The 25,055-nt window shown below is 59.0% G+C and overlaps 2 protein-coding genes across 5 annotated transcripts; both read right to left on the reverse strand.

Annotated features, from left to right (window-relative positions):
- Positions 1-129: 129 nt before the first annotated feature.
- TAGLN (transgelin) lies at positions 130-5,393 on the reverse strand. Its single transcript, XM_046017550.1, has 5 exons — positions 5,240-5,393; positions 1,666-1,857; positions 1,384-1,561; positions 1,026-1,128; positions 130-729 (listed from the first exon to the last, which is right to left on the reverse strand). Exons 2-5 carry the CDS (start codon positions 1,843-1,845, stop codon positions 585-587), a joined length of 606 nt encoding a protein of 201 aa, XP_045873506.1. The 5' UTR covers positions 1,846-1,857; positions 5,240-5,393; the 3' UTR covers positions 130-584.
- A 1,840-nt stretch (positions 5,394-7,233) lies between these two features.
- Positions 7,234-23,251, reverse strand: SIDT2 (SID1 transmembrane family member 2). 4 transcript variants are annotated; one of them, XM_046017551.1, is made up of 28 exons: positions 22,503-23,251; positions 20,760-20,881; positions 20,319-20,483; positions 20,184-20,229; positions 19,680-19,781; positions 19,486-19,569; positions 18,480-18,579; positions 18,227-18,292; positions 17,048-17,141; positions 16,642-16,694; positions 16,282-16,293; positions 15,837-15,908; positions 15,602-15,673; positions 15,358-15,420; positions 14,446-14,564; positions 14,033-14,106; positions 13,870-13,936; positions 13,282-13,355; positions 13,038-13,161; positions 12,698-12,815; positions 12,039-12,175; positions 11,757-11,865; positions 11,419-11,495; positions 11,191-11,237; positions 10,811-10,916; positions 10,136-10,246; positions 8,763-8,876; positions 7,234-8,671 (listed from the first exon to the last, which is right to left on the reverse strand). In XM_046017551.1, exons 1-28 carry the CDS (start codon positions 22,683-22,685, stop codon positions 8,609-8,611), a joined length of 2,574 nt encoding a protein of 857 aa, XP_045873507.1. In that variant the 5' UTR covers positions 22,686-23,251; the 3' UTR covers positions 7,234-8,608. The 4 variants fall into 4 exon arrangements, with proteins under 4 accessions (XP_045873507.1, XP_045873508.1, XP_045873509.1 ...); XM_046017552.1 differs by lacking the exon at positions 16,282-16,293 and having other exon boundaries at positions 22,503-23,247; XM_046017553.1 differs by lacking the exon at positions 15,358-15,420 and having other exon boundaries at positions 22,503-23,247.
- Between the last annotated feature and the right edge of the window lie 1,804 nt (positions 23,252-25,055).

The following is a 25,055-nucleotide window of genomic DNA, read 5'->3' on the forward strand; positions in this document are numbered from 1 at the left end:
GGGATCCTTGAATTGGAGGGGTCCTTCAGAGCTGACAGCCAGGAAAATGTAAATGTTCCCTGCCTCTTGCCTGCTCATAGCTCGTGGAACCAGAAGTGACTAGGGCAAATCAAACTCTGCCAGCCAGGCCTGAGAAAAGATTGATGTATATATTTGTTTCTTTTTTGAATTTCAACCTCCAAAATATTCCAGCAAAAAAAAAAAAAAAAAAAAAAAATGGGAGTTTGGGCTGGGTTTCCTTCAACGGGAATCTGCGGCCAAGGAGGATGGTGGACTTGCCCCTACCAGCCACCCTCGGCCCATGTCCCCCCTCCATTGCCCGGCCCAGATGGTGGCGAGAGATCATGGGAGACGGTAAGGGAGCTGGGAGGAGGGTTTTGGGGACTGGTGCTTTGGGGTAAGAAGTTGGGCTGAGGCTGAGGGGTAGGGGAGAGCTGCCCAAGTGTGGTCACCTTTGCTCGGTGACGGAGCCTCGAAGCTTGGCCGGGGCTGAAGGAACTACACGGTGTGGGTGAGCAGGCTAGGCAGGATGGCTGCGGCCGGCGAGCTGGGCAAGGGCAGGGCCAGGGGCTGGCCCACTCCCTCTAACTGATGATCTGCCGAGGTCGTCCGTAGCCCGTCATGCCAGCCTGGGAGGCCCCTCTGTTGCTACCCATCTGTAGGCCAATGACATGCTTGCCCTCCTGCAGTTGGCTCTCTGTGAATTCCCTCTTATGCTCCTGGGCTTTCCTAGAAGCGGGAAAACCAGGATAAAGACTCACCAGGACTGCACATTCTCCACCTGGGTTGTTTCCTCTGTCAATCCTAGCCTCATCCCACGTCCCCCATCTCACTTCCCTTGTTTCCTTCACCTTGCGTGTCCCATGGGCCGTGGACACTGGCAAGCAGCAGGGACCATCTTCCCTTAGCCCAGACCTTCACTTTGTACCTTCCCAGCTATCTGCTGCCCCAGGTTAGCCCAGGCCACCTCCCATCTCACCCAGAGATACATGCTTAGCGCACAAAGATCCCTGGTGGCCACGTACTTCATGAACCAGTTGGGGTCTCCACGGTAGTGCCCATCATTCTTGGTCACCGCCAAGCTGCCCAGGGCCATCAGGGTCCTCTGCACTGCTGCCAGGTCTTTGCCTGGGAGAATAAAGAACGGAATGGGCGGGGTGGTGAACTTCAGGTCCACGTCCACAGGACTCCACGGCCGGGCCTGCCCCGGCTCGGAAAACCGGCCGTCCCGGGGATGAGGAGGCTGCAGCAGATCCTATGATGCCCTGGAGCGTGGCTGGCATTCTCCCGGCACATCCCATTCCCACTCTGCAGACGTGTGGTGGCACGCTCCGACTACTCCCTGTCCCCCACCTGCCGCCTCCGCCCCTCGCCTCTCTGTACCTTCGAAGAGGTCAACAGTCTGGAACATGTCCGTCTTGGTGACCCCGTAGTCCTCCGCCGCCTTCAGGAACTGAGCCACCTGTTCCATCTGCTTGAAGACCATGGAAGGAGGGTTGTCGGGCACCTTCACCGGCTTGCAGCCGTCAGGATACAGGCTGTTCACCAGCTTGCTCAGAACCTGCCAGGCACAGAACGCAGCTCGGCGCTCAGCTCGGGGTGCCCGCCCTGCAAGCCCGGCAGGATTGGCGAAGCCCCGGCCCCCCTTCCCGGGGCGCCACTCACCACGCCGTTCTTCAGCCAGACCTGGAAGCCCAGGCGGCCGCGGTCCGGGCGCCCCACGTCAGGGCCGCACTGCACGATGATCCACTGCACCAGCCGTTCCTCCAGCTCCTCGTCGTACTTCTTCTCGATTTTGGATTGTACTTCGCGGCTCATGCCATAGGAAGGACCCTTGTTGGCCATGTTGTGAGAGAGCTAAAGCGGCGCCGGCCAGAGAAGGGAGGTCAGAGGGTCAGAGACCAGCTCGGCTCTCGCTTGTGCTAGGCAGGCCTTGGAGGTCCAGCGGGATGGGGAGGGGGTGCCCATCCGTCCTAGACATGATTTACCTCCCCTGGTTTCCTCATTTTGTTTTCATGGCACTGCCCATCATCCCCTCCGTCCAGGGAGCCTCTGAACTTAGGGACCAGAGACACAGGACACCAGATCTGGAAGTCCGGAGCAAGGATAGTAAACTGACTTCGTGACAACCAGACAGTGGCAGGCATCTTAGGCTGTGCAGCACGTATGGTCTCTGCCACTGCAGCGTGAAAGCAGCCTCAGACAATACGTAAACAAGGGAGCATGGCTTTGAGCCAATAAAACTTGACAAACGGCAGGCTGCATTTGGCACACGGGCCAGAGTTTGACAACCGCTGCTCTAGAGCCTTCTTTCTTTGCCAAGACTGGCCACAGAGGCACTGGAGGCCACAGAGGAGGCCACACATCCCCTGGCACTGAAAGAAAGCAGCAGGCTTCCTTGTCCAGGCGTGAGGGGGGCTGCTGGTTCCGCCTGAAGTTACCTTCTCCCTCCGCTTTAGCCTCTAGCCCCAAAGCTGGAACTGCAGAACGCCCGCTCTGTGCCAGCTCAGCTTGGCCTCTGGCCTGCAGCTGCCGAAGAGGCTCCAGCTTACCCACCCCTGGCAAGGCCTAGGAAGCCAGCAGAACCCACGAGCCTTTGGCCAAGAAGCCGCACTTCCTCAGGTGGCCCAGAAGAGAGAGAGAGAGAGAGAGAGAACTGACAGACCCACGGACTTCCCTTGTGCCCCGGGCTCCCGCCACCCTAGTAGCTGAGCAACTGAGGAGCCAGAGCCCTCCAGGGACCACCCAGAGCCAAGAATCTGCCAGCCAGAACATGGGGAGCCCCTCCCTGTGTAGACCAGCAGCCAGCTGCTGCCCTGAAGGCCTGGGGCTGGCCCTGCTTGGGAGAGCCTCGTAGTGTGGGGGAAAGTCTGCAGGAGCAGGGCCTGCGAGGTGGCTGGTCCGAGGAACCCGACCTGGCTGCAGGGCTCACCCGGGGTGGTGCCCAGAGCTCCCTGGGAGAGCCCTCCCTCCGAGAAAGGGGCCAAATGAGGCCAGACCCATCGCCTGGCGTCAGAGAAGTCAGAGGTTGGGAGGGAGAGAATGGGCTGAGGAAGGGGGTAGTCAGCACGCTACCCCGACCCCCTCTCTGGCCAGAGTCAGACCTTCTCCCCACTCCCCGCCACCGTGGACAGCCGAGTGAAAGTCCTCGCTTGCCGTGCTCCCCGGTCAGCTGCCCTACCCTTCCCCTCCAGCCGACAACTTTCCTGCGTTCAGGCTCCCTGTCTGTGCCCTGGAAGGCGGGGATCTCTCTCAGAGGGCTCTGCCTTCACCGAGCCACTGTCTTGTCAAGTTGCCTCCTGGGCATGACCTGGGAGAGCCGGCTCCTGACCCAGGGACAAAAACGGTTGCAGCCCTTCACTCCTTTTCCAAGTCATCCCCTGAGGGGACAGCAAAGGTTGAGACAAAGAACTCGAGATGGACTCATCTAAACTCTCCCTTCTCTCAGGATGTGTAAAGCCCCCGAGGGCTGGGCCACCTCTGAGCACCACCACCCATCTCCCCTGCCAGTGGACACCCAGAGACTCCCAAAGCAGTCTCTGCTCTGTTTCCCTATAAACAGCCCACCCCCTTCCTTCCCCGCCTGCGGTGTCTGTGTGTCTCACACCTGCTTCCCTGCTTCCCAACCACTGGGGGCCAAAGATTAGTGGTCAGAACCCATGAGTCAGCGGGGACCAGGTACCTTGGGCCCATCCTTCATCCTGGCCCCGGCTCAGCCTTCACTCCCCCAGCCCAGGCAGGCACATGCATCCCCTGTGGTCCAGGCACCCACCACCTTCCACAAGCCTGCCCTCCCCCCACACACCCGGCAGTCTCCAACGGACCTGGCCTCCCATCTGCCCTCCCTCCCAGACAGTGGGCCGGGCCTGTGAAGGGCAGGACAGGCAGAGTGCCCCCCACCCCCAGCAGCTTCCAGTCTAGGAGAGTCAGAGCAGACGGTGGTATCGAGGCCCACCGTGACAAGGACGCAAAGTTGCAGCCCGTAGATCTAGAGACAATATTTGGATTTTGATCAGAACAGGGAGGGGGATGAAAGACACCCCACCCACCCCACCCTTCTCCCCTCTGGTGAAGAGTCTGAAAGTGGAGAGTCCCAAGAAATCCCTCTCAGTCCTCCGACCAAGTCCTCCCACCAGTCCCACCTTGATGTGCTGCTGGGAAGAGGAGAGGGAGAGGGAGAGGGTTGCCAGCCAAACCACCCAGGAGCCTTTCTTGATAAAGCCTCCTGGGACAGGACAGGCAGGACAGCCCCCTGCCCTGTGGCTCTTGTCAGCTTCCCCCGCCACCCAGAGAAAGAATAAAGTCCAGCTGTAAAGGGACAGCGTGTCCATGCTACCAGCAGGAACCCACAACTACTAGCAGAACCAGGGGCCTCTGCAGGACCGCCGGGCCCCTGCGCTCTCGGAAGACAGGAGCAAGCCTCTGGGGCTCTCTGACACGGCCAGAGGTCGGGATTATCTCAGTTCTGGCAGCGGAGAAGTGCGGCCCTATTCACTGCTACCCTTTGGATAGCAGCCACTGAGGGGAAGCAGCCAGATCCTTCGGGAAGGGCCCAGGGTCCCAGGCCCACCCAGGCCAACACTGCCAAACTCCTACAGGACCCATCCCTTACCCCTCTGCCTGCAGCGGGGTCACCTCCCATTTTCAGAGGATGGAAGGAGCCATGTGTCCAGAAAAGCCCCTCTTGTGCCCTTCCCCACCTGCCTGCGGCCCTCCCCACTGCCTCAGTGGCTCCCCGGAGCTTCTGCTTTGCTGCTCAGGCCCTGGGTACCCACCCACGGGCCCTCACTCTCCAGCACTGGAGAACTTGCCCAGCTTCCCTCCCCCTTGCACAGCCTCTTGGAAGGACACCAAACACAGCCTTGTGTCTAACCCAAAACCTCGAGCCCATCACACACCCCATGGGCATGACGAGGGCAGAACACGGGAGCCCCTGCCGCACCCCAGGCGTCGGGGTCTTTACCATCAGTCCCTCTGCATCAGCCAAGTCATCCTCAACATTTCCACCTGCCCGGGCTCCCCAGTCTGAGTAAGATGGGACCTGGCAGGCTCATTCCCGCCATCAAGTAGGACCAACTTCCCATCTGGAGATCAGGAATGCACACGAACAGAGAGGGTGGCCTTCTCCACCCAGGAAGCTGGAGACCAGGACCTCCCGAAGGCCCTGTCCCCAGGACCCCTACTGCTACCGTCAAGCCTTAGCCTGCCTGCCTTCCAACCCAGGGATACATGCACTTACAGGGGTTCCTCGGGCTCGCAGGAGGGAAGGAGCACTCCGTGTCTGAACTTGGACAGACAGGATGGGGCGCTGGCTGAGTGGGGGGTTTAAAGGGCTGCTGCCGGGGTGATGTCAGCCTCCCCCGCTGGCTCACCCCTCGGGCCCCCTCCCTGCTAGAAGAACCCAGCCTGTTTCCCACCCCCCGCCCCCCCAGTGACTCCACACAGGCTCCATATTTGGGGAAAGACACCAAGTTGGAGCAGTCTGCCGGGGGCTGCCCGAGACATTCTCTGCGTGCTTTGGAGATGGAGCGGGCGGGGCGGAGCTGAGCTGCCGGCCGGGAAGCCGCCGGGAAAAGCCTTTTATGGGCAGGACCATGAAGGCCTCCCCTGCTCTCTGGACTTAGCGCTGCTCCTTCCTCACTGCTCCCTGCCCCTGAGTTTGAGGCCAGGGGGAATTCAAGAGGGTCTGGCCAGAGAGGAGGGGAAAGAGCTGGGGAGATCGGACTAACCAGCCACCCTGTCCTCCTGGGGGGTTCGCTCTAGTTGGAGATAGGAACTAAACTTTGCTGAACCTACGACATGCCAGGGAAATGCTTTGCGAATGCTCTCATTTAATCCTCAGGGCTATATCGTGGGAGCGTAATTACTAACCTCATTTTCAGATAAATATCTTACTCAAGGCCACGTGGGTGGGGATGTCACGAGTGGCAGAAGCTGGGTGTCCCTGCTGGCCCCCGTGTGGGAGGGGAGAGGCTGGCAGACCCCCTCCTTCAGCTGTCCCAAGTCGCGTTGCGGTGGGTCTGGAGTTCCCTGCTGTCGCTGGGGGCTGAATCGGAGGGCTCAGCGGCAGCTCAGTCGACCCTGGCCCCTAGCCAGAGGGTTTCTGAGGCCTGGCAGGGCTGAGACACCAGCGCTGGGTGGGAGGCTCGGAGGCTGCTATCCTTCCCTCCCTCCCGACCCTAGAGAACAGACTGTGCTCCACCACTCCTGGAAGCAGACCCACTCATACGTGGCTTAGTGCTGGTCTCAGGGGTCTGGGGAAGGGGGACCCGGAGAAGGTGAGAGACTGCCAGTGGGGTCTCTTGGGCGGCCCGCTGTGAGACCACCCCACCCCTCTCTCCCTAGGGCGGCCTGACAGGGAGGAGCTAACACTCTCCGCCACACCCTGGACACCTTCCAGGAGAGGCGCGGCTCTGCTGGCACTGGGCAGGGGGCAGTGGAGGGGACGCCCACCACAGCCAGCCCCCCTAACGCCAGAGCCCAGGGACAGAGCTGGAGTGCCACCCAGTGGCGGTTTCTGGGAAGAGCAGGGAGAGGATCAGCTAGAGGGAGGCGGAACTCGGACCTCTGGTTAGGTCTGAATTCTCCAGCTTCCTGGCCCCCCAAATCTTGGTCTCCTAGGCCTGTTTGGAACCTAAATCAACTTTCTAGGGTTGTTTCCAGATTCCCTCTTCTGGGAGCCTGCCTGCCATCCACGTGCACACTTACCCATCATACAATCACCACCTTGTGTTCCTTGGAGAACCAGCCCCGCCTCATTGTGCATTCTCCTGCCCATTAAAGTCACAGTCAGGGAGCACTGGCTGCACCCACAGCCTGCCAGGCTGGGAGAGGCTCAGGCCAGAAGGGAAGCTGGCCTGCCTTGCAGGTGAAGGGCCGGGTGGGCAGAGGCTGCTGCCATTTGCCAGGTAAGGTGGCGGGGGGTGGCTACAGGTCTCAGTGGTGAGGCGGCACCGCTAAGACTTCTTCACTCCACCATCCTCTCTGCCCAGCACAGTGCCTGGCACGGTGCAGGCCCCTGGTACGTGTTTCCTGAACTGATGCAGTTGCTCAATGGGGAGAAGAGACATGGGGGGCTCAAGGACACATGGGGAAAAAAAAACAAGGGGGACTCTACTTTGTTGAAAAGAGAAGGGCAGACCAGAAGAGCTGGGAAATGGAAGACCTCTGTCCCACCCTCCCTCCAACACCTCCACTTGGAAAGGGGGAGCAAACAGGGGCCTGAGAAGCACGTCTGGTTGTTTCTTTAATTGAATGCAGACTCGTTCATAGAAAACAGAAACGCAACCGCAGCATGGAAACAGACATTGAACGGAGTTCTGAAAAAAGATCCAGATCCTCCTCCTCTCCCCAGTCCCAGGGAGAGCCATAAAAACAAGTTGGGCAGAATAAAACACACTCCCATCCCCAAGGCAGAGGCCCGACCTGACCTCCCCCAGCCTTGGCATCTGGAACGGACCAGGTAGGGTGATGGGGATCGAAGGACCACAGCAGCCAGGGGCCCAGAGCTGGGGCAACTCAGTGTAAACTCCTACACATACATGTGTGTGTGACTAACACAAAACTGGGCTGAAGACAGGACGGAAACACGGAAGCCAGCCCTGGGTCCCAGAGTGAGGCTGGACCGGGGACACCGAGGGGAACATGGTGTCCCTTCCTGAGCCTCCTTCTAAGACAGGCACTGGGGCCCCACGGCTGTGAGGAGGCAGGAGGAGCTGGGCGCCTTGTATCCCCCTCCTTTGCTCCTGGACATTCTTGGGCAGCGTCAATGGCACTGAAAGGCCCCCAAATGGGGCTTGGCAGGACGGAGGGCTGGAAAGAAAAAGGAAGGGAAGGGGGGAACTGATCTCTCCCTCCAATCCTGGTGCCAACATCAGTCTGGGGGCTGATGGGATAGGAAGTTGACCTCTGAATCCAACCCCTCAGATCAAAGCGACTCTCACACGTGGACTGATCCTTACTACTACAGAGCCAGTCCCAAGCACAGGTCAGAGGGAGGAGGCAGCTCTGCCTGCAGCCCCTCTTAGGCCTTAGCACCGAAAGCCTGGCACCAGCTGGCCAGCCTCCAAAATCCTACACCCCCACTCCTCCCGACTGGAGCGGGCAGTGATGGCAGTCAGGGACGGTCCCAAAAAGCACTCGGGCCCTGGTGCAGGACAGAGAATCAGGCCCAACCGGGCCCTGGACTGGAGCTCGGGAAGAAGAAAGGGCTTGGGGTCGCAGGCTCCGGAGGAGGGGAAGGACGGGCAGAATGCAAGGCGTGAGATGGGCAGGGCAACAACACTCTCTCCTTCCTCCTGAAGAGGGACAAACGGAGAGCCAACGGACAGGGCCTATAAGAGGCCCTCAACACTGAAGCAGCAGCCATTGGCCAACATCTGGGGTGTTAGAGGAGCAGGCCTCCTCCCCAGCAGAGGACAGCTGCAAGGCTCACAGCTCCTCCCCATGACCGTCCCAGGCCAAGTTCGGGCCAGACCTCGCGGGCCCACCACCACCCGCGCTGGGCCGCAGGGTGAGGACTTACGCCCCCAGAGCTACAGAGGCTCTAGGCAGTGAGTCAGAGGAGCTCGGGGTCCCCCCGTGAGTAAAGCAAGGGGCCTGGCTCCCGCTAGAAGACGTAGATCTTGTCCCGCTGCACGGTGTCAAGGTCGTCGTCCAGCGTCAGCAACACCTGGTGGGGAGGACGGCGAGTCAGGCACAGGCCACGGGGCGACCCAGGCCTCTACTCCACCCCCGTGCTGGGGCAGGACAGCCTCACAGACCAGGAATGACCCAAACATGGCTATGGAGGAGAGGAAGTGCCAGATGTCGTGGTCGTCAAAGAAGTCCAGGAGGATGCAGTCGCGGTTGTGCTCCCGGGACTCGGCGGGCGTTTTCTGGGGGGGAACAGGGAGAGCTGCCTGGGACGCGCCCACCCAGGCCGGGCCAGACCTGCCTGTGGCTCCCCATGGCCAAGCTGTGGCCCGCGCCAGGCACGAGTCCACCATCCTCCCAACTCATCCTTACCCTCCTCTCCCTCGGCTAAGAATGGGCTTTTTGTGACAGATTTCTCCCGGAGGATGCTGGCTTCTGCCCTTTCCTTTCACTTAGACTCTCCTCCCTCCTAGTCTCCTGCCCTGTCTACGAGCAGCAGGTTGAGTTACCTCGAGATGCCAGAAGACCTCGAAAGCCTCCCACCTCGGGTCCCGGCCTTGGCCTCTGCCCCTGCTCTCATTGGCAATTCCGGGCTCACTTGTTCTCCAGAGCCTTACTGGCAGGCCACACCGTCGTCCCCCCTCCCCACCACCCCGCCCAAGACAGGAGCCAGGACTGTGGGCCCCAACCTGTGGCACTCTGGGTCCTCCCTGCTTGCCGTAACCCATCCAACCAACCCTGACTGGACATCACTGCGTCTGGGGGCCGTCCGTGCCACATACTGAGGCCACTGAGAGGACAACCATCCTGCCCTCGGGACTTCAGTCTTCACTCAGCCCCCAAATTCGTGATTTCTCTGACCCCAAATCTGCCTCGTTTAGTTCTGCCTCTTGTCATGAGTCTGGTCACAGCACTGCTGGGCCACAGGGCCCTTTCTCATCACCCAAGGCCCTTAAGGCCATGAGCGAGGTCGGCCTCCACAAGGAAGCTTTCCTGGACCTCCTAACTTCCTCTGTTTTCGTGTCCATTCCCTCTCCCGGCCTTGCCTGTCCGCTTCAGCTTGCGTATCATATTGCAAAGAGCAGTCCAGGAACCGATGGTCTCTCTCTCTCTCCTGAGCTAGAGTCTAAGTACTTCAAATAGAGAGACCCAGCCAGACTTGAAACAGAATCGAAACCTGATTCATGGCAGGTGCCTGTGAGGCCAGAGGGGAGAGCCTGGTACTTCCGACTTCAAAACCCAGCTGTGCCACTCATTGGCTGTGTGACCTTGGGCAGGTCCCTTGGCCTCTCTGAACCTCAGCGGCCTCCTAGGTAAATCGGGGGTGGGGGGGAAAACAGCCCCATGCTGGCATGTTGACCATCAGGAGAGTTAAGTGAAAAGGCGGCTGTGAAGGGGCGGTGTCAGCGCTCACAAATGGTGTTTGTGAAGAGATGGGGCCCTCCGTGGCTCACAGCGAGCCTGCAGGCGAGCCCCACCCTCTCGGGGGGTCACTCCTCACCTGCCAGGTGCTGAGTCCCTGGAAGAAGAAGAAGAGCGCGAAGCCCCACACCACAGAGGTGCACACGATGCAGAGCAGGGGGATGAGCTTGATCCGCTCCCCGCTGCGGAGCTGGGGGAGACAAGAGCAGCCTGAGGGCCAGACCCTGGTCTGGCCCATTTCCCCGCCTGCCCTTTGTGCCACTTCTCAGCACGCAGGATGGATCCTTCGGGAAGCCTTCCTAGATTCGCACCCTCACCTTGCGTTGCTACACAGTGAACGTGTCCCATGCCAGCAGCCTGCTGTCCTCACCCCTATGTCCACCCTGGCTAGGCCTCCAGGTGCGCAGAGCCCCGTGCTGGCGGGGCGCATTGGCTGGGGGCTCTCCTTGTGCAGAGGCTCCTCTCACACCAGCCGTCGGAGGCCCCCGCCTGTGCAGACCTGGTGACCCCCAGCTCAGAGCCCCCCTGCATCGCATGGGGCTCTCGCCACCCACAGAGCCACTCCTGGAGGAGGGAAGTCTCTGGATACAGCTGGGATCTCTGGATACAAGCAGGAGACTTTAGCCTCTCCCCTCCTCAGACCTCATGATGGAGATGAAGGAAAAACTCCCCCTCTCAGTGCTACCCTGAAGCAGGCTGTGCCCGGCTCCATCCCCCAAAGGCAGGGCACCTGGCTGGGAGCAGCACCGCTCACCTTCATGATAATGTAGAAGGCGAAGTAGAGAAGCAGGTTGCAGATGCCAATGGCCAACAAGTAGGAGGCGAAATCATTGGGGCGCATGATGAGCCCGTAGGCAGCTCTGGCGAAGGGAGGGAGAGCTGGTGAGGCCGGGGAGGGCCAAGAGCAAGGGAAGGGCTCTCCTTCACCCCTGCCCCACATTTTATGATGGCGTGAGGCTGGGTTCAGAGGCCCACAGAAATTCTAGAACCCGAGGTGCCAACATCTCTCTCCTCAGCCCCCGTTTCTCATGCCCAAAGCTGAGACTTTGTTCACGGCCCCCAAGGCAGCCAGGGGCTGGCCCAGTCCCCAGCTGTCCGCCCAGCCAGGCTACCACAGGCAATGGCCAGACTCACAGCGACCAGTTGATAATGTTGCCCATAACCAGCAGCACCATGCGGTCCTGGAGGGAAGCAGAGACACGGGGACTGAGAGGGGGGAAGAGAGACAGGGAGAAAAGTGGAAGAAGGCCCAAGTCAGCCAGTGCCCGCCCTCCCCTGGGCTGTCAGTGGCACCCCGCCCCCCACCCCAGAGGGAAGAGAGAGGACAGAGGAGGCTGAGGAGGGCTGGGCAGGGGCCGGTACCACGTAGAGGGGCCCGCTGCACTGCCGGATGCAGTCTGTGTAGAGCACGTGCAGGATGCGGCGGCAGATCCCCGAGTCTGCAAGAAGGGACAGCGCTGACGGGCACAGGCACCGCTCTCTCCCGGCCCCTGGCCCGCGCCAGCAGAGAAACGCAGGCCTTCGGAGGGCATGGCTGTGCCAACCTCATCCAATTCCTCCCACTGTGATTCTTCCAGGGCCCCCAGCAAGAGGGCAGAACCCAAAGTCGGTAGTGAGTGCGGGTCCCCGAGGCCACCGACCCCTCCTTCTGGGGGCCCGGCTGCCCCGACCCCCACGCCCTGCCCCGGGGGGGCCCTCACCCAGCTTCCAGCGGCCCATGTAGTAGAGCTGTGTGCTGAGGAGCAGGGTGGCGGTGATGTGAATGACCGAGAAGACAATCCAGAACGCTGTGTTCCCTTTGCCGAAGACCTGCCGGGGGGCCGCCGCGGGCAGGGCTGAGGAGGCGCCGAGGAGAGCCGCTCCCCCAGCCCACCCTTCCTCCCGAGCAGCGGGGCTGGGGCTCTCCAGGCTGGCCCAGGGAAGGCACCTCAGGGAAGGGATGGGGGTGCGTGCGCGGCGGGTACCGCGGGCCAGGGCCTCACCACGCCCAGCACGGAGAAGAAGATGACGATAGCCAGGCAGGCATAGGCGCTGTAGGCGCTGGCGTTGATGTCCGGATGCCGCTTCTGGTAGAGCTTCAGCATGCACAGCCCAGCAATCATGTACATGAACGACGTGTCTGGGTTGGGGGACAGGAGCGTGAGCGACGAACACATCCACCAAACTTCAGCAGTGAACTCCCAGCCCAGACAGCCCAGGGGGGCAGGGGGGGGGGCAGGGAAAAGCCTAACGCCTTCCCACGGCCACAGAGCGGGAGGGCAGCGGGCTGAACGCCAGTCCCTTCACTGTCCCTAGGACTGCACACTGCGGCCCCACTGGCTGGCATCCACTCTGACCTCCCCTGACAGCAAGGACAACTTAGCCTGAGCACCCTAAGATCAGGGACCAGAGCTCAAGAATGTTCCTTGTCTCGGCGTTCATCCGTGCCTTTCCATAGAAAACACTTAACAAAGGAATGCGGTAGCACCCAGCTGCCTCTTTTCTAGAAAACTAGGACATGTGTGCCCATAGGAAGCCCAGCTCCGGAGTCTCCCACAGGGGCTGAGTGCTGGGGATCCCTGCCGGGGACCCGGGGATGGTGGAGGACCTCAGGCAGGTCCCTGCTCTAGGTGCAGCCAGGGAAGCGGGAGGCCCCGCTCACCAAACTGGAAGTTGGTGTAGTTGGGGCAGACGTGATAGCAGGCACTAAGCAGCCCCTCCATCATCAGCGCTGTGCCCATGGCGTAGAACAGACCGAAGTGTTTTGGGATCCCACATTCCTGTGGGGAGAAGGGAAGGGAAAGAGAAGGTGAGACAGGAAGGGAGAGGGGAGGGATGGAGGGACGGAGAAGGGGAAAGAGGGACGGAGGGAGGGACCCGAAGAGGGGGAGGGCGAGCAGGAGAGAGGAACGTGGCATGGGGTGGGGCACGTGGCCCTGGCCACGCCTGCTGGAAAGGGCCTGCAGGCGAGGCCTCAGCCTCAGCGGCAGGTGCTGTCTCACCAGGGCATAGAGGTCGTTGCGCAGCAGGGCCCGGTTGTGGTTGATCTCCCGCTGCAGGATGATGAGCAGGAAGAGCAGCCCCAGAAGGATGTACCCCAGGTTGCTCAGGATGTTGTTGAAGGCGCTGGAAGGAGCGACGGGGGTGCGTGGCCTTGGCCCCACCTGCGGCAGGCATGGGCAGAGCCCCCCTCCACCCCCGCTCCCTCCCACCCCCAATCCCTAGCTCACTCCCGGGGACCCCCACCTGAGGTTGCCCAGAGGGTGGGCGCAGAGGAAGTTGTAGTAGCAGATGTCCTGATTCCCAGTGACATTCACCACCTGCAGCGGGGCACGGCAGCGGGAAGGGCTGCTGAAGCACCTGACTTGGCCCGGAGCCCAGGCGAGAGGGAGCCAGGCCCAGGCCACACCACGCAGGCAGGATGGCAAAGTGCCACACAAGCGGTTGGCTGGGCCAGCCCTCTCTGGCACAGTCCCCGCCCCTCGCACTAGGTGGAGCCCAAGATCATGGGGCATGACCATGACAGAGGGTCTTGCCTCACAGCCCAGAGAAAAGGGAAGAGAAACCAAGGCCTACAAAGTCCTATGATCCTAGTTGCGTAAACCCCGCAACAAGCTGGGGAAGGTGCCGTCACCGTTACTGGACAGCCCCGTTTTGCAGATGAGAACACGGAGGCTCCCTGAGTGTGCTCCAGGTCACCCAGCCCGTGAGGCAGAGTCAGGATCTGAACCCAGGTCCTGTGACCTACGACCTGTGCGCACGCCAGAGCCCCAGGCTGGGACGCTCGGCAAGGGTGCTCCGCACAGGCCCAGGGGAGCCAGCCCAGCCTCTCACCGTCTGGTAGGTGATCACCAGCTGCACCACCGGAAGCGCATAAAAGACCGCGATGGTGGCGATGTTCCTGTGGGGTGGGGGACAGCGGTGAGGAGGCCGAACCCGAGACACCGCCACACCACCCCGCCGGTAACAGGAAGCCCGGCCCACTCCGCCCACTCACCAGAAGTAGATCTGGTACTTCTTCCGAAGGACGCGCTTGTCCTTGCGTGCCAGGTCGGCCACGTAGAGGTATTGCTGGGGAGAAGCTGCAGTGAGCCCCACTTTCCCACTGCCCGGGAGACTGGAGAAGCCCCTCTTGCCCGGGTTAGAGGAGGACAAGAGAATCCCCCCGCCCCTCCCACAGGCCATAATTCTGCAGGGCCCGGCTCAAGGTCACCCCACCGCTGTTGGCCTGTCAGTCTGGAAGGGCTGGGAACAGAGTCAGCCTCCCCTGGAATCGATGCTGCCCCAGCTGAGCTCTTTCCCTTTGTTCCCCTAAGATGTCACCCCAGAGGGAGACGTGCTGGGGCCTGAACACAGAATCTCCTTTCCTTGGGAAACCCATGGCCAGCGCCAGCCCACAGGGCATCGGACCTTGGTGCGAATGACATTCTTGTCGGAATCGATGTCCGTCAACGTGTCGTAGTCATCCTCTTCCACAGAGCTCATGGAGTCCAGGCGAGGCCGAGTGCCCACGGGGTCGAGGGAGCGATCTGGGTCGGGCAGGAGGGAACAGTTAACCCATAGGCACAAAACCTAAGGTCTGTCCCCACCCACCTAGGGCAATTGTCACAATTACTGGGCGATGGGCAGAGGCAAACTGTGGGCTCAGAGCAGGGGTGGAGGTGGGCTCAGGCCCAGGGCAAAGGTATCACAGGTGCTCCTAAGTCCTCAAGGGGAACAAGGGCGGGTTCTGGGAAGAGGCCACCAAAGAGGGACCCCTCCAGCCCTGTCCCCCTCACGGACACAGGACTTCCAGGCCGGGGCCCTGAGCAGACCTCGGGCCCCAGACATAAGCAACAGGACTGAATTCGGCAGAAGTCATGCTGATTAGGTGCCCAGCTGTGTGGGTTCTGAGAGGACACGGCCTTGGCCCCCACTCGGCAGAGACCCAGTGGGCTCTGGGGTACAGCAAGGGTGACACCTGTGCCTGCTCTTTTCTGGTGCCTGCAGAAGCTTCCTCCTGCTCCCTTGCCGGAGCGAAGTCCCCAGAGGCCAGGGCACGACACCCCTGCCCATAGGCCCTACCCCAGCAGGCCAGGGAGTGCGGGTGCCGCCAAACATGGCAGCAAACCAGAACATCTGGCCTAGGGGTAGCTGGGGTGCCAGTCCACCGGCATCGAGGCCAGTGCCTGCTTCTCTCAAAAGACACAAGAGCGGGCAATTATTGGCTTTAGATGGGGAAGCCATGCACAAAGCGTCTCTCTGGCCCTGGAGCCTACCGGCCCCGGTCGACGGCCCTGGCAGGAGCGGATTGGCGGAGCAGCGCCCCCCCCCCACATCTACCCATGGCAATGCAGAGCTGCCGCATCTGGCCAAAGGGGAGGCGCCGCTTGAACTGGTCGTGCCCTTCAAAGGAAAGGGAAAGTTACCGGGAAGTGGGGCCAAGGAGGAGAGCATGAGAGGGGAGAGGGACAGGGAGCCAGCAGCCCCTCTCCTGGTGCCAGCGTCTGGCAGAAGAGGCAGGTGCCCGTCACCACGCTTCACCCAGCCTGCTCCGGCCCTGCAAGGCCCCGCCCGCCTCACTTACCCTGGTAGCTGTAGGACAGGTCTCCCGTGCCCGTGCTATCCCCCAGACCGTCTGTGGACCCGGAACTGTTCTCTGCGGGGGGGATGGGGCATGGGACGTGGTGAGGTCTCAGTGGGAGGGGACAGGGAGGCGGGGGTCGGGAGGGGCCCCGCGGCCACTCTGCTGCCTTGGAGGTGGAAGCCCGAGGAGACCAGGCTATGAGTGGGCAAGGACAACCTCTGGAGCTGACACGTACCGAAGGAGCCGTAGTTGTAGCCCTCATACGGGGAGCTGCCTGGGAAGGAGTCGGCGAGCACCCGAGGGTGACCTGCGACGAGAAATCAAGGGCCCCTAAGCTCTGGCAACAGAGAGGGGCCCACAGCCAAGAAGAGAGAAGAAAGACTCCAGAGAAGAGAGACACGGAGGGGCCACGCGGCAGTGAAGAGTAAGCCCCCTATCCTGACAAATGCGCCTCCCTCCCACCCCCACGACTGCTCCAACCTCCCACATGTGGCCCCGCAGAAGCCTTTGCCATCCTTTGTCCTCGCTCCTGAGACAGCGGTCAACGAACTGATGTGTCTACATGACCAGCTAGGACAGCAAGCACCGGCCTGCCCGGGTCCCGCCCAGACCCCCTGGTGCATCCCCTCCCTCGCCCATTCTGGACTTCAGCTCCTCTGCCCACAGCCCCTGGAGCTTACCAAGGAGAGAAGCTGAGAGAGAAGGTCCCAAGCAGAAGGGAGGACAGACAGAGAGGGAAGGATGGAAGAAAAAGAGAGAGAATGAAAGGTTAATAACCCCCCGGAATTTGATCTGTATTGCCTGAGGTGGACAGACAGTGTAGCTAGGCCCAGAGAATGACCTGAGTGGCGGCCATTAAGAAGGCGCATTAGGGTCACAGGGGCACAAGAGCCCAGCCCCATTTCCATCTGTAGAGTGTTATTCCCAATCTGAATACCCAGAAGGCCCCAGCTGGCCTTTCCTCCTCCAGCCCCCGAGGGAACCATCCAGAAAAATCACAGAACAAACTCTGCCCTCCCTGCCCAGGCCTCCGGAGGTACCGCTTTCTGGGCAGGCTCGGTCCATGGCCACCAGAAGCGTCTTCTTCCTCTGCCTGCAGGAACAGAATCCAGAGGCAAACCAGAGGGGCCAGGATGAGGATCCCTCCTACCCTGGGCTGGCCTGCCTTCCACCCTCTCCACCCGTAACCCTGTCCTCTGTCTGTGATCTTAAGGTTCCTCCCAGGCTGGGAAGCAATGTGGGGTTTCCTTGCTTGGGTAGAAAGTTGAGGGCAGGGGCTAGTTTCCAGAGGAGAGGCCCATGGAGCACTGACCCTGAAAGGGACCTGCCTTCCTATGCCCCAGGATGGTGTGGAGCTGGGGCCCTGGGCTGGCTCAGATCCTGCCAGGCCAGCTCCCCTGCTCGACCCACCCCAGAAAAGGGCGATGCCCAGTGGCCCCGCTTTACCTCCAGTTCTCCCAACAGGCCAGGAGGATGGTCAGCAGATAGAAGGAGAGAAATATGCCCAGGCAAAAGAGCATACCACCAACATAGGCCTCCGCTGTTGGGGGGGTGGGGCAGAGAGGAAGATGAGCACATCAGACCTTTCAAGGATGCTTGTCATAGCACACAAGGGCCCGGCAGGGTGAGCAACGGGCAGTTCCCCGAAACAGGCCAAACTCTGACGTGATTCCTGCCTCTGCTTCTGTTGCTCCCTCAGCTAGAATTTTCTCCTCTCCTTCTTTCTCACAATCTCCATCCTGTTTTCTTTTCTTTTTGAGGTTTTGTTTATTTATTTGACACAGAGAGAGAGAGAGAGACATCACAAGCAGGCACAGAGAGGGGGAAACAGGCTCCCTGCTGAGCAGAGAGCCCAATCTGGGGCTCGATCCTAGGACGCTGAGATCATGACCTGAGCCCACTGAGCCACACAGGCGCCCCCCCCCCCCATCCTGTTTTTAAACACAGTTTCCTTCCAAGCATAGCTCAGTGGCTGTGTCCTCTAGGAAAGCTTCTCTGTCCTGTGGTCCCAGTGACCTGTCTTTTGCCCTTCACAGCTTCAGCACACTGCCCAGAAGCGAGCCCCTGTTCTTCAGTCAGGAACTCCCTGAGGACTCTGGCCAGTGCATAACACCCGGCACAAAGACGGCACTCGAGAAATATTTGTGGAATAAAGATTTCCTACAAGACGGGCAGCTTCTTTCCCCTCCCGTTACAATCCTTATTTTTAGGTTCTATTTTCCAGTTTACAAAGGGCTCCATTCAATCACTCGGTAAATATTTATCGAGCATGACTAAGGAGCCTAACACTTTCCGGCTAATTTTGTGCTAAACGTCACAATTTGGTGAGACTACTGGGACAGAACCTATTACCATCAAGACAGAGAGACAGGGAAACTGAGGCTCAGTGAGACTACACGGCTCACAAGGGGTAAAGAGAGAACTGGAACTCAGTACTTCAATTATTAGTGTCTGACTCTGTACCACACCACCCTGGGACCCACCTTCGCGCCCTCCCATCGTGAAGGCTGCCAAGAACACTCCCCATTCCAGGCCCGCCAGTCTGCGTGTAGGTCCCCCCCCCCCACCCCGGACCGGTCTGAGAGGAAGAGCCTCCCTCTTCCTCACTCAGCCACCCACACTCACACGTGACTGCTCGAGATACCACCACTGACAGGGTTTTCTGGCGGTGCCCTTGATCAACCGGTTCATCTGGAAGCAGAACGTCAAACAAGAAGCTGCCTGGAGCTTGGCTGAAGTTTGTGGGACCAGGCCTGGGAGAGTCCGGGGCCAAAACCTCACATCCTGGCGGACCCACCCATCAGCCATGCGGGTTCTTCTACCTGCTGGGGAAGGAGCAGCCCTCCCCACCCCAGGAGGCCCAGGGCGCACCGGGTACCTTCTACAAAGGGGTAGAAAGGCAAGGAGCCCCCGCAGGCCTGGTCTTCGGTCTTCACCACCACCACCACGTAAAAGCTGTTGCTGGGGAAGTCTTTGCGCTGCAGGATGACGGATGGTGATGACAAAATCGTCGTCAACCACCATCAAAATCAATCAACGAAATAGGCACTGAATTTTATTTAGCCCGCACCAAGGTCCCTACGAGATAAGTACTAGCGCTGCCCTTATTAGGGTTTAGGGTTACGCGGCCAGTAAGTGGTACAGCAGGGTTATCTGCTCCAGAGCCCGAACCGCGACCACGTGCCACCCAGGTGAGCACATGTGTGCACGACCCACCAGCAGGGGACCCATGGGCGTGCCGTAAGGTCTGGGCATAAGCCAGGAGAAAAAGTAGAGGGGCCTGCTGCCCCCTCAGCTGCCAAGACTGGATGTTGTCAGGTGAGTGTGTGGCTTCGTCCTCCTGCCCCCAGCACAGGTTTCAGCCTTCGCGAGGGCAGCACTCAGCAGCAGCCAGGAACCTTTTCTCTCTCTCTCTCTCTGTCTCTCTCTCTGTCTCTTTTTTTCTTTAGATCTTACTTACTTATTTGACAGAGAGAGAGTGAGCTCAAGCAGGGGAGCAGCAGGCAGAGGGAGAGAGAAGCAGGCTCCCCACCGAGCAGACGGCCTGATGCGGGACTTGACCCCAGGATCCCGGGATCATGACCTGAGCTGAAGGCAGGCGTTGAACCGACTGAGCCACCCAGGCGCCCCTCCTAGCTCTCGTCACAGTGAATGAAATAGATACGACAGCCAGAAAGTGTTCTCTGCTCTTTCCTACTCCACAAGGTGATTGGGATGATGATTCAACCCTCACATAAAGTGCAGACCCCAAATCTCAGGTACTGGCAGGCCAAGACTCGATCTTATCAGTAGGGTAAAAATGGGGGCCGGGTGAAGGAGCAAGGGTTTGGAAAGCTCATCCCCGCCCCCGCTACACCTCCCACAGGGTCATGCGCATTTCCTACCTGCACAGTGATGGCAGCCTTCTTGGTCATAGTCTGGTACATGCCGATGAAGGCTACGTTGTTGTCTAGGTCATAGACGGGGCACTACAGAAGGAGGAGGGGAGAGGCAAATGGGCAGGAACGCGGGCCCTAGGCCCCCTCTTTAGCAGTCCTGCTCCCCGCTGGTGGAGAGCAAAAAAGGACAGACAACTTACCAGGACATCCTGGATGGAGATGACTGAGCAGGGGAAGGCCTTGTTGGAGGTCACCTTGACAATCACCGAGTCCACTCCCTCCGGGAACTCATACTTGAAGTACTGAGGGCACAGGAGGGCAAGGAGAGCCCTATCTCAGGAGGATGCTCTCTCTGTCCCTCTAGAAGGGAACAGTGTGTATCCTCTCAGGGTTGGGCAGTGGAAGCTCTCGGGGGAGAAGGACCCTGACCCCAAGCAGCCCAATTATGTCACTCCCCTCAACCTCAGCTGGGCACTCACGATAGTGTCCCAAGAGGCAAGGAGGAAAGGTGGTGGCCAGACCCCATGCCTCTGCACGTCCATGTGGCCTGTCCCTGACCACCTGAGGGCCAGAGCTCCTATTTCCAGACAGTCCCTCCATGGCCAGGATGCAGTCAACCTGGGACTCCCAGCAGCCAATCTGGGACTCTGCGGACCACTCCTGCTCCCATGTCCCCGCTTCTCCAGCTGCCAGACAGATCTTACCTGGGGCTGGGCTGCCGTGGTATTGAAGCTAAACTGCTCCCCAGTCCTGGAGGGAGAAGAGCCCCCCCATCACGGTCACTCGCAGAGCCTGGCAAAGAGGCCAGGCCCGTGGTCCCCTGGACGGCCCTCGCAGACCTGAGCACAAAGTCGTCCATCCGGCTGACCCGGAGCTGGTAGGTGGTGTTGACCGGTGACAGGGTGGACACGTCCACATAGAAGAACTGGACCTCAGACTCATTCTTGGTGGGGGGCTGGCACAGAGTCCGCTCCACCTTCTGATATAGGTACTTGCGCTGATACCTACAGCCCAAAGCAGAAAGCAGGACATTACTACTGTCCCAGCCAGCAGGCCACACCACAGGAGCAAGGCCCCGACTCCCCAACTCTGGTTTCCAACTTCTCCCTACCTCCTCCCCCAGCTAGGCTGACAAGCTCCAGGCTGGCTGGCCTGGCCACTGAGCAGCCCTCTGGTTCGGGGAATGGGGACGAGAAACAGAGGGGCTCCTGGGTGGCCTGAGGCCCTGGATCAGGCCCTAGGTGAGGCTCTCCCCTCCCTGATCCCCAGGTCCTACTCACAGCCCTCGCAGGATTAGGGGCACCTGGAAGGACACCACAGCCTCCTTCTGGCGGACCACGAAGAGCAAAGGAGCCCCCTTCTGCTTGTTCAAGACATTCACAGACACACGCACGCCTTCTGTCTGCAGAATGACATGGAGACGCCCCTCAGTCAAGCCTGTGTTGACTCCACCTCTGCTCCTTGGGACACATGGCTCCAGAGACCATGAGCCCATCATACCGACCACTTTGTTCTCCACCCCCAACCACCCCAGTCAGGCTGGGCAGCTAGCTATGCCCCTTCTGCCAGAAGTCTCCAGGAGGGATCTGCTCTGACTTAGAGGAGAGTCTCTTGGAAGAGGGCCCGTCCTGGCTGGCAGACATGTGCAGGACAATGGGACCCACACAACCACAGGGCCTCACTTCCCAACAGGAAACACAATGGAGACTTTGGCCAAACCCAGGATACCCCATACCCATTCATGTTCACAGGATATACTCTCACAGGGACACAGGAGAGCAAGAAGTGTTCCTCAATTTTCTTCCTTGTGAGCCAGGAAGTCCCCATTCAACAACTAATCTGGGGGCCAGAGCCAGTGGGGAGGTGGGGAACGAGAATGTTGAAAGGTAAGAAAGCCAAGTTCTATCCTTAGCTCTGACCAAGGGCTAGGGCTGTGGAGAAGTCACTTCACACCTCTGAGCCCCGATTTCCCCCTTTGTAAAATGCAGACACTCTCACTCTTGGTGCATGGAGGAACGTACAGTGGGAACTTAAGAAAATCAGTCAATCGATCCTGGCAATGCTTGTTCTTGGGCTACTGAGACCCGAGCCCTAGGGCAATGTTTCCCAGAGGGGTAGAAGGTAACTCTCAGGATGACCCCAGTTATGGGGGAGAAGGAAGAAAGGACTCCAAGCAGGAGGACATCAAACTTCCGAGAAACAGGCACTAACAGCAGCCGCTGGCCTGCCACGAAAGGCAGATCCCGCCCCATTCTGAAAAATAACCACACTGCCACTCTCCGCTCTGCCACTTCTTAGTAAATGCAATCATGGAGAAAGCCAGGCAGGAGACCACAGAGCCAGGCTCCAGCAGTTCTCCAAATCTCAGCTCTGCCCCGGGGTCTAGACTTCCTAGATCTAGCTACAATCACGCTTAACACGTGGCTGGGGAAAAAATGAAAGAGAAAGTCAGGGTGAGGTAGATTCCCCATTGGAGACAAACTTCCTCTCTCCTCCCATCCCACTTGGAGTTGGTCTTATCTCCACCACCTCCGAATGAACCAGGCCAGCGGGCTTTCTAAGCCAGAAAGAGAGTGGCAAGTCCTGCACTCATCTCTCTGGGGAGTCTCAGCTATAACTTGGCCAAGCAGAGCCTTTCAGTCAGCCTGTCTCACCTCCTTGGGGTTTTGTGGGCCAAGCCCAGGAGCTAGCCTGCTTCCGCCTGCACCCAGACTTGGGGGGCTGTCAGCTTTGGGGTGCTGGACCAGCCCTGCTCAGAGCACAGCTGGTGAAAAGGAGGGGCTCAAAGAGAAGATGGGAAGGAGACAACTTTAGAAACTGTCCAGTGGGAGCCTCAGAGAAACGCTGGTGGCAAAGCCAGGAGGACTGGTCAAGAGAGTCCACTGCGGATCTGGGAAAAGGAAACCCAGTGGGGTGCCGCGTTCGTGGCTCTCCTAAAAGAGCAGAGGATTGACCGACTGGCAGAGCGCTGGTCTGCTCACCCACTCACCACCAGCCCCCAGCCCGGCCCAGCCAGCCCTCACCCGGTTTCGGGTCACAGTGTGGTTGAAGGTGTAGATGTTGACCAGCTCGCTGTTGACCTCATCCACGTAGGTGCGCTCAAACTCGGCGTCTTTCTGCGAGACGTTCTTGGGCCCCAGAACCCCCAGATGGCTCTCGACCGAGGCCACCAAGAGCGCCAAGAAGGGCAAGCCCAGAGCGAACATGGCCCCGGCAAGGCGGCAGTGGCGGCGGCGACAGCGGCGATGGCAGGGACGGCGACAGGCGACAGGACACCTCCGGGACGGGTTGCGGCTCTGGCCGCAGCTTCCAGCATCTCACCAGGACCAGAACTTTAACCCCGGCCTAAGATTAGGAAACGTCCCCTCCCTGGAGCGGCAGAGACGCTCCCAGGGGACCCGGCGGGAGGGGCGGCGGGAGAGGGACGGGAGGGTGTGGGGTACGGACCAGCTCGCGAGGGGCTGAGCGCGGCCCGGAGACCCCGCGGCCTCCGGCCCGGACCGTGAGAGCCAGGGGGCGGCTGGTTGCTGGGAGCTGGGAGACGCCGGGGAAAGGGGAGGGAGGGAGGGGAGCCGGCGGCGGGGGCGGCCGGGAAGGGAGGAGGGTCTGAGGGTGAGGAGCGTGAAAGGTGGCAGCGACCCGATGCCGCGCGGCACGGCACCGCGCGTTTTCCGGGGCGCGGGCCCTTTAAGGGCGGGCGGCCGCGGCGGCCCCCGTGCTCGCAACTCCGCGGAGTGTGCGGTGCCGCGAGGCGGTAAACAGCAGGGCGGCCGGCCCGCCCGCTGACGTCAGGAGAAACTGACACAGATTTAAAGGGCCAAGTCCCGGATTGGGCCTTAAAGGGGCCGCAGCCCTCCGGCTGGAAGCCACCTTCATCTCCTGCCCCGCTACCACCTCCTCTTTAGTAATCCCACCCGTCTCTGGAAGCTCGCTTTGGTTGGAATAGATGGATGTCTCAGTGAAGGATCTCCAAGTACTGGATTCCTGTTGACAAAGTCTGCTTTGCTCAAACGTAAGGATCCACCTCCATCCTCCCCGCGTTTACCACCTACATCCTCCATCCTTGGACCATTAAGAAAGGAAGAGCTCAATTAGGAGGACAGGACCGGCGCCTTCCCCCCGGAGGGACGGCTGAGGCAAAACTACAGAAGGAACCTCTGTGTCCTCTCACCTTTTCCTGCAGCGGCCTCAAGGCTTCAGGGAGGCCTGGAAGCTTGCAGGGCTTTCTCTTCTTCTCCGCAGAGGCAGCTAAAAGGCTCTTTGAAAGACAGTGACTTTCAGTATAAATCGATAAAAACTTCTCTACAAGAAGTTTTGTTTCAAGAAGTTTAAAGAGCTTTATACTCTTTGACAGAGCAATTTCACTTTGGGGGCTCTATCCTAAGGAAATGAGAAATACAGATTAAAAATGCATAGGCAGTAATGCTTATGATTGCGATATTTGTAACATAAAGCATAAAGGAAACAACCTAAATGTCCATAATGAGGAAATGGTTAAAGTGCTGTTATGAAGCCATCCAAAATGATGCTTAAGACTTTAAGGAACATGTCAACAGAGAACACTCACAATATGACACTATATCAAGAGTATGGTTTCCAAATATGTAGGCATGCATAGAAAAGCATCGAGAAATCTTTGAATTACAGATGACTTTTAAAATGACATGTATCATTTCATCTAATTCCAAAAGTATAGAAAAGTAGCAAAAAGAAAAAAAATCACTGGACTGTGGATGATTTCAAAATGTTTTCAGATCTTTTAAAAGTGTATACACTTTAGGGTGCCTGGGTGGCTCAGTCCTTAAGCATCTGCCTTGAACGGAGTCTATGTCTCCTTCTCCCACTCCCCCTGCTTGTATTCCCTCTCCAGCTGTGTCTCTGTCAAATAAATAAATAAAATCTTAAAAATAAATAAAAATTTTTATTTTCTAGGATACACATGGATTTCTAAGATAAATAAGATTTGTTTAAAGGAAAAGAAATGTAACATGGTCACCTCTGACATCGGCAGACACCTGGATGAAGCCACCTGGGCCAGAGACGTGTGAGAATTCTCTTCCTTCCAAGATTCCAGCAGCCGCAGCTCCTGCCCCTGCCTTATTCTCTGGGCTTTGTTCCAACAAGGACTATTTTATCTCAGAGCCAATTATAAATATTTATTCATCCCTGCAATAAATATTTAATGGGCACCTACTATGTGCAGGTACTGTTCTATTTATACTAGGCAAATAGTATTTGCAAGGATTAGACCTGGCCCCCGGCCCAAGCATTCCTGCTTGAGAATGAAGATCAAAAGCAGGCTGCAGGGTCTGAAGAACCCTGGAAAGTCAGACCAAAGGGAAGCTTAAGAGACTCCTGGACCAAGCCCTCGTTTTACAGACAGTAGAGTAAGCAATTTATTAGACTCCAGCACATTTGGACAAATCCGAATTGGAGGACCTGAGGATAACAGGAAGAGTTTTCATTATAAGCCCATGCAGTCCCCAGCCCAGTCTGGGCAGTGGATGTAGGATTTCCACATTCCAAGTGAATTCCACTTTCTCTCTCATGGTGACCTCCTCCTCATCTTGCCAGTA

Source organism: Meles meles, chromosome 8 (assembly GCF_922984935.1).
Source record: "Meles meles chromosome 8, mMelMel3.1 paternal haplotype, whole genome shotgun sequence".
NCBI lineage: Eukaryota > Metazoa > Chordata > Mammalia > Carnivora > Mustelidae > Meles > Meles meles.